We start from the raw sequence: 14251 nt of genomic DNA, 5'->3' as shown, positions 1-14251 counted from the left end.
ATATATATATATATATTATATGGAAAGTGGGGTAGATCTGGGCTTTTAGTAGACAATTTAGTTTACTTTTGTATTGGTCAAACTTGAAGTTATACTTAACTACTATAACAGTTATAAAAATAATTTTTAGTTCAGCTTATTATGCGTTTTCAAAATATTCATACCCTGATAAAAAATAAGGATTTAGCTAGTTTCTAGGTTCAAAAAATTAGCTCCAATAGAATAGTTGTTACACCTGTAGTACTTGGCGCAGGCTAAAGGATAAATTAACCTATAGCTATAAAGATTTATATACCATGTGGAAAATGATATGACTATTTTCTTAATCGAATTAATGATAAAAATTTGCCTGAAATATCTTGTTTTTAAGAAATACTATTTCTAATAATTGTGTGCTTTACAGGTAGCTCCAAGTGTGACGTAAGAAAGCTGACAAATGATCTAAACATCTGGGTATGCTCTAGAATAAACAAGCAAAAGGAATGCACCATAAAGTGTATTGAACCAAAGAAATTCTCTGGCATTGCTGCCGACAAATACACATGCAGACATGGAATATGGACTCCGAATCATGTTCCACTTTGTATTTAGCACACAAGAGTGCAAATAAATTACTTACTTTTCTTTAATTTATACATATTTTATTATCGAATCTTAAAATTAGGTCGAATTTTAATTATTTGGTTAACTTTGATTGTGATTCTAGCTTATTGAATTCGGAATATTGTTGATCTAAAAATATCATTCAGGGTAAATTAAGTTTCCACAGAATTCGGCTACAAATGGGCATTGCATCCTGAAAAAGAAAACTATAAAACAATTTTTTAAACATAACCACCACTAGCACCAACAATAAGGCGGAGTCTCAGAACAAAATTAAAAAACACTGATGAATTTTTTCAAAAAGAAAACTATGTAAAAATTACAAGAGTGAGAAACAAAAATGAAGCATTTTTTGTTCCAAGGTAGGGATATAAATGCAAATAAAAAAAAATTCATCTCAATTATATAACAAAAACAAATAAGAGTATTTTCTTATAATGGGGTATTTTATTTTATTTATTTTTAAAACGTTTGCTTTCCAATAATATAAAGAAACATTTAAATTTACAAGAATAACTTAAAATTTAAATAAGCAAATTTAAAAATTTAGCGTAAGAGGGCCCTATTGATAACTCGACATAGTTTCAAGAACAAACACTTAGGCTGGAAATAGGTCATCGATCACCTCATACATTTAACGATTTTGAAATTTTTTTTAACTGTTTTATGACAAATAAAGCATTTTCCAAAATATATTGAAACTTTTGCCCCTCTCCCGAAGACATTTTCTGAACAGTAGTATTGACATAATTCTAGTTTAGAAATGCGAGCAAACTTTTGTTTCGGAATTATGCATCGAGCAAAATATCTATGGAGTCATCGATTTTTAAGACAAGTTTCGTATCAACTATCACAAATAAAATGCTCAATTTCATTAAGTATCAGTTATTATAATTATTTTTTATACAGCTGAATACAGGTGCTGAATACAGCTACGACGGACAGTCGTAGCTGTATTCAGTACCTGAGAAATTGGGAGAGAGTAACGGACCGGGCTGGGGTCTCTATACTTCATTTATAAAATGCACTCTCAGCCTCCCATGACATCCATATTCAGTGGATACCCTCACACGTGGGTCTTTTTGGCAACGAACGTGCTGATCAGTTGCCAAAGAAGTTACTTCCCTCCCAGCCTCTCCAAACACGGCTCTCACTTACTCTGAATTATTTTCCATCCGCAAATCTAAAGTTAATAAAGCTTGGATTGTTCCACCGTATCACAATTGGTATCCCCGTAAGTGTCCTGGAGGAGCCCTTGATCTTCAGGGTACACGCGCCGACCAAACCGCTACCTGTAGAATTGACCGCGCATACTAAGAGCCTCACTTTCAGTGGACAAATTAAACTTTTTCCATTTCGTAAAAAATGCAACTCCAGCGAGGCTAGTCCTCACCATCTACTACTTGATTGCCTGGATTTCACCATGGAAGAGGTTCTTGAGAGACCTCTCCTTTTCCTCGATTTTTTGAAGACTCACGGCCTCATGGATTAGGTATAGCTCCGCTATCTCAGCTGGGATTGGAAACAACAACAAATTAAGACCTCATATAAAACAAAAGCATTAAACAAGGAATCTAAGTAAAATACTTAAATTTTTTAAAATTCATTTTGTGTTTCATTGTTTTCTTTATTTTCATTGTATGTTTTAGAGACATTTGATATAAGTATTTAAGTTTTTTAAAAATCAACATCTAAAAATAGGGGAGAAAAATTTTTTTATTTTTGTTTTAGCATTATGTGTAATTATTTATTTTTATTATACAGTCTAGACGATTCAGAAGCGTTATTGTAGCTGGTGGTCAAACTTATGATGAGTTTTATCCCTATTTAAGACTTCTTGAACACCCTTTCCAAACTAGTGTGAAGGACCTAAGATCTCAGGTTGTCAGAGAAGCATGTATTTCCATAGCGTAAGTTACTTATAAAGATTAATTATATTATTATGTTACAATTTATGATCTTCTTTCACAGTTTCGTTAATGTAAAATGTGAATCATAAAGTAAGAAACTTAATGTAATCAAAAACAATTTCTATAAGGAATTTAAAAATGAAAAAAATGAATTTAATTTATTTTTAAGCATCTAATATGAAAATACCAATAATTATAATCATAAATTAGGTGTTTGTGATTAATTTATTTGACAATTTAATTTGCTAATAAATTTATCATTTATTAAAGACTAATTTTTGAAATTTAGAATTCTGTATATCTCATGTAATTGCTATTTTGAATTCTTAAATTACCTCTCTTATTTTAACTACTACTTTTACTAGTTTTTAAATTTTTTTAACTAGATAGCAAATGGTTAAATGTTCCTTAAAAACTAAGACATTAATTCCAAGTCTGTGATACACTGTCAATAAAGTATTGAATATAATGGAAAATACTGGTTTGAATCATTGTTCTTATTTTATATATGACTAATGATAAACAACATATTTTAATACATGTTATATTTATTCATTCATGATTTTTGCTGAATTATTTGCTTATAATTCTGATTTCTTCTCCTAGTAGCTAGTTTTTTCTTTCTTTCTAGTCTTTGTTTATATTGTTTTATAATTCTGCTTCTTAACTTCTTTAAATTGAGAGCCTCGAACCAGTCTTCTTACCGAGGGACAAATTTCATACAAATGCACTAAGCACATCTTTATGTTAATTTTCTGTTCTGAAAAGCATCCTGGACTAGTTAAAATATTACTTTTGTTCTTTGAAATGTGTTTTCCATGAAATTCTATCTACTAAATTTGTTTATTGAATGCAAAAAGGACTTATTAAAAAAAATTATTTGTTCTTAATTGCATTGAGAATAATTTTGATGGGAATAATATTTTTAAAAATATGTTCATTTTTATTACAAGTTGTGTATTTTATAAAATGAAAATTTTAAATTTTGCATTTATTTTACAGTGGGAATACGAGTGTTCTAGTGTTAGATTTTGAATATTTTTTCTGTAATATTAATTTTATACTATAATAATAGTAATTTTACAGTCAGTTCTGTGACGTTTCATTTGGATATTGCTTTTAAAATTCAAGTCAAACTTAAATGCGAAATTGAACATCAATCATTAACATTACATTACATTTTTATATCTTAATTGCATCTTTGTTTCTTTTAGATTTCTATCTCAGCAGATAGGCTCTAAATTGGATCATTTTTCTGAAGCTCTCTTGCCATCTTTAATTAATTTAATTCCTAATAGTGCCAAGATAATGTCCACAGCTGGAATAGTTGCCATACGTTTTATCATTAGGGTTAGTAATGCAGTGTTTCGTCTTTTTTTTTTATCATTAGTTGTATTATTCTCTCAGTAATCCTCTAATAATTTTAAAAATGCTAACTATATTATAGTCATTAGGGTTTGTAACTCTCTTTTAAATTTTGAGTAATTTTTTATCATTCTAATACGTGTTTTCATATTTTTCAGTATANATATTTTTATTTAGATTATTTTTCTTAGTCAAGAGTAGTCAAGACTACTACAAGACCACTACTAAAATAATAGAACTTTTATTTTAAATTAGGGATACAAAAATCTTTATAGAAAAACAATACCTTTGCGACTTTCATTAGTTTTATGCTGATGACAACAAAAACAATCTGGAAATGAATGAGGAAAAACTGGATCCTACCACACGATTTTTCAGCCAATAAAAATACTCCGACAATAAAAATCTTTTCACCTGACATTTAATACTAATTTGAAATAATGGAATTGACAACAAAAGACCATCTCGAAAATATATTTTTTTTTAAATTTTAATTTTATTTTACTTTGTATGCCTTTTTTCTCTTCATTTTCATGCATTGTCATCCAATTCTGAACTATGTGCCAAATTTGAAGTTTGTAGCTAGTCGGGAAGTTAGTTTAAAATCGATTACAAAATTCCACCCGGACAGACATACACGAAGGCAAGTTTATATAAACGTGGTAATAAAATAGAAAGTTTTTTTAGATTAATCGTACATCGCTCAAGACTCAAGATTTACGTCCCAAAAAGACTTTTATGTAAAATTTATCTCGCTCTTATACGTTCTGTGCAAGCTCTGTAAAGAGTTGTTTGGTTGTTGGGAGATCAGACTTAGAATCTCCTTGCCGTCAGACTAAACTTGGATAAATTTTCGTGCTTTTTCGCGTGCTCCATGGTACGCAAATGCTGGTTGGTTCCAACAAAAAGTCCTCCACAAAAGCTAATTTGTCTTAATGTTTAATCCAAGAGTTCTCTTTCTTTCTTAAATTGGGTTCAACATTATGAGGCTAAGGAGTTGATAGTCCTAAACTCTGAATTGGATCTGCTGTTAAACAATGATTATAATATAGAATAAAAAAGAAATAGCACTATAATAAAAATCTGTTTTATTTCAGGCAGTATAATGATTAAAAAAAGTGTAACTGTGCATGAACAGAGCGAAATTATAGAATATACAATTTCATTTCAATATTCATAAACTGTTTTCATCTATAAACTAATCTATTTATGACCCGTTTTTGTGAAAGGTTAAAGTAATAATAATTAAATAACTGGTCATGATAGTAACTGATTAATTGCGGAAGCGTTTCCTGCTTTAGTTTACGAATGTTAATTAGCTCGTTAAATTCTTCCTTTACAACAATAGTGATAGGAGAGTTGGGACGCTTAATTCTGAGCAGAATGGGGTCCATTTTGAATTTGCACTCATTTTACTTTTTTTTAATACTTGCATGTAGCTTCTTGGAAATGTAAGTATAATTGTTAAATCACTATTAATTTTGTTAAATCACTTATTTTAACCAAATTTTAATCGAACAGTTAGCAAAACATGAATAAATAAAAACAAATTAAATAAAAGAAAAAAGAAAAATTACCCCCATTTTGACTTTTGAAGTATGGTCATTATTCCATTTTATGAAGCGCTAGGACAATATCTTGATGGAATGTCTAATCTAAAACAGTTATCTGTAACCGTGGTAGAACAGGCTTATTTTTACACGAAAAATTTTATAATTTGAGGAAGATAAAAATGAAGAATTTTTTTAATTAATCTGATAATGATAATTTTTCCTAATGTATAATATGAGAACATTTTTATTTATTCAGAGTTTTCAGATTTTTTGAAAACAAAGTCAAGTATTTATGCTGTTTTGGTGGATAAAAAGGTGTTTGAAAACAAATTTAAAAAGTTTATAACTTCTGAAATTTTTTAAAAATTATTTTTTAAAGACGTGCTGCCTCTTTCATAATTATGTTGCAAAATAGCAGTACTTCAAATGCTTTGTCTTTTGAGAGTAAAAGAGCTATTCCTTTTTTTAAACATTCACTTGTAAAATTTAAAAACATACTTATTTTGATGAATTTTAAAAAAAGAAAGAAAGAAAATTTGTAGATATTTATTTCATTATTTATTATATTTTGGCTGAAATTTCTTTTTTTAATGTTTTAGTTTCAAAATATTGGTCAAACCACCTTTTTGCTAAGCCAGCTATAAATTTATTAAATAACTTTCACTGAGTCTAGCTCAGGGGTTAGAGCGGTCGCCTTCGGTGAACCGGGGTCAAATCCCAGAGATAGCTGGTCGATACGAATTTCGAACCCAGCTCGCACCAACCACAGTGCTGTCGTAAAATATCCTAATGGTTTTAAGGGTCAAGGGTTTGAGTCCCTTTACGGTCAAGCGAACCGTGGGAGGTTTCTGTGATTTTCCTCGCTATGTAACGCAAATGCGGTTTAGTACCTTGAAAAATTCCTCAACGAAGGCAAATTTCTCTCAATACTTGATCTAGAAGTTCCCTTGTCTTCTGGATTGGGTTCAAAATTACAAGGATACGGAGTTTAACATTAGTAGTCGTAAACCCAAAATTGGCTCGGCTGTTTAACGACGGTAATAAAAATAGCTTTCAATACCTACAATAATACTTGCTTATTCCTCTTAACTTTTTCAAGATTCCGTTTCCAAACTTGGTAAAACTTTTATGCCACTGTATTTCTTATTATCAAATTCCAATTAATTCGTAATCTGACGGTTCTTAATGTTTTTAATTTATTTAATGTTAATAAAATAATAAAAATGGTTATGCATAAATTGTTTAAAATTAAGTTATCTTTCCAATTTTTAGTAAAAAAGTAAATGACGTTTATAGATCAGGTTTTTTTTTATTATTAGCAGCCGATTGTCACTCATCTTAGAAAAAAAACTTCCCAGTGGTAGAGAAAATTCAGTTTTTTGATCCTAAGTTTAATAAATATGATTTAAAGAAGTCTTTGATAGCTAGGGCAGGGCTCGAAAAAACTCAGAAACTTTACCCGTCCCCGAGGACGGCTTGTCCAACAATGTGCCCGTCCTCCTTTGAAACTTACCCGTCGCTTCTAAATAAATAAAAATATAATTTTCTCTTATTTATTACAAGCATTTATATAAATTGCACAATGAATTAGTAGTTACTAAGATTACAAATACTAGGATTACATTATACAGTAATAAAAAAAATACTAGGTAACTAATAGTAAAGTCTAGCATTTCTATCATGAAATAATTTATTTCTTTGATGAAATAATAATTTAAATAACAAAGGTTAAGATATCTGTCAATTATCATCACAATTTATCTGATGGTACTGCGTTTTTTTAAATGAATCAAATATGACGTTTGCCAATGATTTACAAGTCAATGATTTACAGAGGTTTCTGCACAGAAATCTGAAAGAGGTTTTCCATTTAGGCAGATGTTCATAAATGCGTTTAACGCTTCTCGTTTAAGACAAGTAATTAATGTGTTTTTTTTTTTTTTTTTCAAGTTCACTGCTGAAAAGCCCCTTTCAACCGCTGCAGTACTCCCAGACAGAGAAAACATCCATTTCACCATGCGCAGTATGTTGCTGTATTTCGAGATTAGAGGGTCATTTTAGACGTGAGGCGCTAGACTCCTGTAAGATAACAAAAATTGAAAATGTATCACGAACATTAACGGAAAAATGGCCGTCCGCGCGGACGCTGGATTCCAGAAATTTGCTGTCCGCGGGGAATTTTTGACCGCCGAGGAAGGGCGGACGGGCGGTTTTTCGAGCCCTGAGCTAGGGCATATAAATAGACTAAGCATGAATAATTTGATAACTATGTAGCTATGTTTATAAATGGTGGCGAAACTAAATTTCTATTGCATTAGCGAAAATTAAGTGTGCAACTTACCGTTACTATGTATTCTTGGTATAAAAAAATGAAATCTCTTTCAACTTAATATTAAACTGTTTCTAAATATCATTTTTTTCTTCTTTTTTTTTGCATTCTGAGAATGAAGATAAAAACATGGAACATAAAAATAATTTCAAGTACTGAAAAAAAAAATTTTTTCTTTTAGAAATTGTATGCAGGACAGTCTTGGTTGTCATGTTAACTTTAACTAAGTATCATGGTATTTTAGAAGTCTTTGACATTTTAGCTGAGATTACGAATGGAAAATTATTTTATAACTTCAATTCATTAGTTTTATATTAAAAATTGATTAATAAAGGAAAATCTGGCGAACAAACCTATCAAGCATCTATTTCCAATTTATCTCTTTACTTTTTATATGGAGCTCGAATGTTTCATCCTTTGTTCACATATGAAGTAAATAAAAAAATATAAACCTAAAAAAAATAGTCAAACCTCAATATTACGAATTCCAAAGAAGACACAAAAATTTTCATGTTGTTAAATTTTAGGAATATCGAAAATTTTAATGAAATATCACATATTTTTTAACAATTCAGTCAAAAATAATAGCATTTATTCATTTAAAAAAAAACACACACAGTTTTTTCGAATAATGTCAATAAATTTACTTTTTCAATTGATTTTACATTTCGCTGAAGTCTTCTGTTTCGTTGTCTTTATGACCTCTTTTAATATTTCTGATTCTATTCCAATCACCACATTAGGAAACTGTTATTACTATTAAACTATTATTACTATTACTATTAAACTATCATAACCATCAGTTTTTCAGTTTCATTATCAGTTTTTCCCACCTTTTATATCAGTTTCTTTAAATTAATAAGTTTTATTCCAATTTTTCAGCAGGTTTTCCTATCTATGCAGCGTGACTAATTCTTAAATGTCGGGAAAAAAATTATTTTAAATAATTATTTATTATTTTTTATTGCTTTAATTAATGAGAATGAAAAGAAATTGAATTGTAAGACTTACAAATTTTTTAAGTTAAACGTACGGAATTTTTAATTGCAAAATTCAAAAAATAAATTAAATCGTTCGAATCAAATCAAATTTTAATCATACGAGTTCTTTAAAACTGGATAACTCAGAATTTGCTCAACCGATTCTGTACAAATTTTGTAATGTTTCAAATTAAAATGACATTCTTAAAAATTGTGTAAAAATTACTTTACTTTACAATTAATTGACCTTACAGTTTAAACTTTTTTTTGGCTGCTAATAAATAAATAATAATAAATAGTTATTAAAAATTAGTTTTAAATGGTATTATCTTTAGATAATTGAATTTTAAAGTTGCTGACAATTTTCGACTCACTTTAAAGAGTGCTCGAATATGGCGGAATATGCAAAAAATAAAATTGCCATTTAGGGATCCAAACTTACAACTTAAACTTTCGGGGCCGTATTTTCAGAGGGCGATTATCTTCCTTTTCCCATGTTCTGAGGATTAAAAATTTTATCAAAAAGGTATGTTTATTTAAAGAAAGTACGGTTTTTTGTTTGATTACGTAACTTAAAATATCGTCTGCTCCATTAAGAGAGCGGGAAAATCCAATCATTATATTAAAAGTTATTCGGTATTTTTTATTTCCTTGTGCACTGTACATGCAATTTTATGAGAATACCATATTCCCTCGATAATTTCACAGCAATTTCTTTTTAATTTGAAACTATTTTGAAAGACGTGATCTAATTCAGAAATAGAATAATTCAGAATAGGCTAGATCTGGTGACCATTCCCTTCTTCCACTCACAATCCCCCTTCATCATTTCCCCCCCCCCTTAAATTCATCGTTACATTAATCACTTTTTTTCTTCTCAAATGTCAATATTTTCTACAAAAACCAAGAATATTTTGTTAAAATATACAACTATTTTAGTTTTACGTTCGAACATTTTTTTCAGTATGTTAATCGTAATGAAATGAATGATTGGATGTATGATTGGATGAAATGGATTTAGAAAAAAATCATCTGTATTTCAGAGGGAAAAGAATTACCTAAAAAATAGAAATTGTGTGAACCCATTAGAAGAAATAAATGAGATTGAATTTACTTGTTAACGAGACTTGTGGCAATTCATACAGGAGACATTTTTCATCTGTCTTTATTTTTAAAACTTTTTATTTTTAAAAAATTCGATATAAATGTGAAGATTTATATTTGATAACAACAAATCTCTCTCTTTTTTCTTCTTCTTTTTTTTGTTACTTTAGACTTAAACTCAAGTGCAAGTTTGTTCTTATTAGCAATATGGTAAATGAATCAAAAAAATGGTAAAAGATAAAAAAATACTGCCCATTAATAAAGATCTCGTAAGAAAAAAATTTTTCGAGAACAATAGATAAATAATTAATATTTAAAGTGAAAAAAGTCCCACTACAAAAAGCACTTCGAATTCAAGTGAATTTCGAAAAAAATTGTAATGTCAATTAAAAAAAAAATTGCGTTAAGTTAAGAAGTACAATGCTTTTTTAGCATGTCAAATTTTAACTTCGTATTCCATTTCAAAAAGCAGCAGATAGACTCTCATGGTATTTTTTACTAGCTAGAACGTGAAGATCTGATCATTAAATCAAAAGATATTCAGGGATATTCCGTTTTTTTTCTTCTATCGCACTGTACATCAAAAAAAAATTTCAAAGTAGAGTTGAACACCCGAATTAATGGAAGCAGCAGCGCAAATGATTTTTATACTACGAAAAACTTTGTACAGGCTATAATTCGCGGAAACATTTCTATACTTGGTTCCTTCTTGAGTAGTAAAAATTTTAAAATAGTCGTTTTTTTTCTTAATTAAACAGTCATATCTGCAAACAAATATTTTACATTGTGGTGAAAATCTCTTTTCTCTTTTACAATTTCTCTTCATAAAAAAAAATATTTTTCTAAATGCTTTGATTCAAAAGGTGCCATTATCAGGTATAAGTTATTGCCTGTTAAAGTTTAGTGCGAAAATAAATAGTACAATTATTAAAATCTTTGATAACAGCTTTTTCCATCATTTTATCAATTTTAAAATATAAAATTTTTCCAGCGAAATTGCTGAGAGCGAAAATTTTGTTCTCATAGAAGTGCAATGTAAGTGTATCTTCCATAGAGTAAGTCTGCTCATAAATGTATATGATGCGCTGTGAGCAAACGGTAGCATTTTGTAGCAATTTTTGAATTTTCTCATTTTTCCTTATACCGCATGTTTCAAAAAATTCAAAAGTTTTTACCGAGTATTGAGAAGTTTAAAATTGCTAATAACCTTTTTAAAATGGTCTTCAACTTCTTTTAGAATCCGTACATTAATGAATTTATTTCAAAGTGACTGTCATATGCTTTAATTTATGTTTTATAGCGATTTTTTCTTTTTGTCATGATTTTTTACCTCATCCGATTAACACTTAAAATTAATGATGTCCTTTTTCTCTTAAAATACACTCTATGAAATCAAAAATAAAAACCCGCAAAGTGGCGAGTTCGTGAAAGTGGAACAAACAGTTAAAGCAGTGTTTCCCAAACTTATGATTTTTGTGTACCCTTTCTAAATTTTTCGTACCGCTGTGTACTACTAATAAAAAAAAATGAATGCATTTTTTACTATAAAAAATTCCACAAAATTTTAAAATCACAAGTGCTGTAGACACCACTAATTAACTGTTAACTCTACAAAAAATAGCCAATAGAAAAATATGTAATCGTAAATTTTCACGGCTAGCTTTGTTTTTAAATAATTTTTTTAAGCATTTTAATTATTGTTTGTTGCAAGATATTTTGTATAAGAACGCGTACCCCCTCTTAACTGTTCTCGTACCCCTAGGGGTACGCGTACCACACTTTGGGAAACACTGAGTTAAAGTAATGCTTTTGAAGGCAGCACAGTAAACGTGAAGTTATAATGTCTTATTTTATAAAATTTTTCTTAGAACTAATGAGGAATCACAAATCGATAAACCGTCAATGTAGAACAAGAAAACCGTGGTGGCTCAGGGGATAGAGCGTTCGCCTTCCGTGGTGAACCGGGTTCGAATCCCAGAGGTGGCTGGTCGTTACGAATTCGGCATCCGGCTAGCAACGACCACAGAGCTGGAGTAAAATATCCTCAATGGTAGACGGATCGTGGGTTAGAGGCCCCTTGCTGTCAGTCTAACCGTGGGAGGTCTTTGTGGTTTTCCTCCCCATTACACGCAAATGAGGATTTGTTCTTTAAAAAAAGTTCTCCACGACAACAAATTTCTCCCAGTACATAATCCAGGAGTTCCCTTATCTTCTGTATTGGGTCCAAAATTACAAGGCTACGGAGTTGAACGTTAGTAGTCTTAAACCCAAAAAAATTGAATCAGCTGTTCAACGGCCGTTATAAAATGTACAACATAGCATTCGGAGTAACACAACAGAGTCATCAGGCGCTGTGAAGAGAAGAATCCATCAAGGAGGTTTAACAGTAAATTATATATCTAATTTTTCTTTACTATTTACGAAACTATAAAACAAATTCACATTTGCTAGAAAGTTATCCCAAGAAATTGAAGCTGTAAGATATTACCTGATTCGCTTCAGAAATAAAAATACCAGAAATAACAGTCCACATGCTTCAAAGATAGGCGCCATTTTCAACACTTGCCAGGCGTGACAGTAAAGAAACAAAAATTATTTTAAATAGAAAACGTGGAACCAGCGAAAAATTTAAAAATAAAGGTGAGAAACAGAACAAGAAAAATCACAGTGGCCGAGAGGCAAATCAGGATAAAATGCATTTCCATGCCTTATGGAGTCGAAGACAAACTAATGTCATTAACAAGGACAGCATTCATTTTTTTTCCTTCTTTTTCTTTTCTCTCTCGGTTCCTGTGACATTTCTAGTTTAATTCCTTACCTTTATTTTTCCATTTTTCGTTGGCAACCTTACGCTTTAAATTTCAAATAATTTTTTTTCTTTACTTTCACGTCGGGCAAGTTTTGAAAATGGGCGTCTATTTTTGAAGCGCTTGAAACATGTCGACTGTTATTTCTTATTTAATTGTTTCTAAAGTGAATGGAGTTTTCAATCAGGTAAATTCACATTTGCTTAATAGTTTTGGTAAATAAAACACCCAAACAAAATTAATGTTCATTAAAATTATAAAAGAAATCATATATGTTTAATTCTTTAGCTATGGCAGAGGAGGTTTTGGTGGAGGCAGAGGAGGTTCTGGTGGAGGCAGAGGAGGTTCTAGAGGCGGATACAGAAGTCGTAGCAGCTCTGGATCAAGCGCTAGCAGCAGATATAAACCAAGCAGTGGTAGTAGTTCTGGATCAAGTAGCAGCGGTAGTTCCGGATCAAGTAGTAGCAGTAGTTCCATATCAAAAAGCGGTGGTAACTATGGATCAAAAAGTGGTGGCACTTCTAAATCTAGTGCAAACCAAGGAAGCAGTTTCAGAGCTATCCCAATTTATATCAATCATAATCACAGAATGAATGAAGACATTTTGAACTTAAATCGGATCAATGATAATTATGATCGTAAATCCCAAGAACATCATGAAAGTAAAATAGATGCTATGGAAACCCGTAGACCATGGATATACCGCTACACAACGTCTCGACCCAGGAATATTCTAAAAGCGAAACCTCGAGATAATGCGTTGGAATATCGAAACTGGAGAAAATTAAGTGAGCCATCCGATCCTTTTCAAGGACGAATAGATGAAATAAACGAAAATTCCAGAAAAATGAAAGAATTGTCAGTCTTTGATTCATATGGAGATCGTAGAAATCGCTTTCAGAAACGTCACATTTGTGAGGGATCCCAGTGTTTCCATGAGGGAGGAAGAAAAATGGGGGATGATATAACCGCTGTCAACCCCAGACATGCTCAAAATTCAAAAAGTGAAAGACGAAAAAGAAACGTCTCTTTTTAAAGATTGCCAAACAGGGTAAAAACGTAATTTTTAAAATTCCATATTTATCAACGTAACTATCAGCATTGATAAGAGGAAAAAAAATGTAAGATTGTAAGATGATTTAAGGAAAAAAAATATATAAACATGCTTTTGTCTTAGTTTCTTTTTCCTTTTTTTTTTTTGTTACATTCGAAATTCCTAAAATTTAAACTACCCCCAAAATATTTATATCAAATCTTTTCATTGCTTGTAAATAGAATTAACGTTTGAAAAGAAGCTATGCGATTTCTCTACTCTTTTCCTTTCTGTTACCATATTACAGTGTTTCCCAAAGTGTGGCACGCGTACCCCTAGGGGTACAGGAACAGTTTAGGGGGGGTAGTACGAGTTCCTATGCGAAATATCTTGTAACAAACGTAAATTTCAAAAAATTTTATCTCAAAACAAAGCTAGCCATGAAAATTTATGATTACGTATTTTTATGTTGGCTATTTTTTGCAGAGTTAACAGTTAATAATTAGTAGTGTCAACAGCCAATTGTGATTTTTAACTTTTGTGCAATTTTTTATAGTAAAATATACG

The 14251-nt window shown here is 30.4% G+C and overlaps 2 protein-coding genes across 2 annotated transcripts in view; both read left to right on the top strand.

Annotated features, from left to right (window-relative positions):
• The window catches only part of LOC139424782 (uncharacterized), an 8398-nt gene extending 7769 nt beyond the window's left edge, over positions 1 to 629 (top strand). Inside the window, exon 3 of the mRNA XM_016073463.3 lies at positions 404 to 629. Within this exon, the coding sequence (XP_015928949.2) occupies positions 404 to 591 (188 nt within the window). The 3' untranslated portion in view covers positions 592 to 629. The remainder of the gene's footprint in view (positions 1 to 403) is intronic.
• Positions 630 to 5204: 4575 nt separating this feature from the next.
• On the top strand, positions 5205 to 13827 carry LOC107455771 (uncharacterized). The gene is made up of 2 exons (XM_021147625.3): positions 5205 to 5329; positions 12940 to 13827. The coding sequence occupies exons 1-2, from the start codon at positions 5262 to 5264 to the stop codon at positions 13685 to 13687; spliced, it is 816 nt and encodes a 271-aa protein (XP_021003284.2). The 5' UTR covers positions 5205 to 5261; the 3' UTR covers positions 13688 to 13827.
• Positions 13828 to 14251: the final 424 nt, after the last annotated feature.

This window comes from Parasteatoda tepidariorum, chromosome 3 (assembly GCF_043381705.1).
Source record: "Parasteatoda tepidariorum isolate YZ-2023 chromosome 3, CAS_Ptep_4.0, whole genome shotgun sequence".
Lineage (NCBI taxonomy): Eukaryota > Metazoa > Arthropoda > Arachnida > Araneae > Theridiidae > Parasteatoda > Parasteatoda tepidariorum.
Note: the sequence above shows the minus strand (reverse complement) of the source record. Positions and strands in the feature narration are given on the sequence as shown.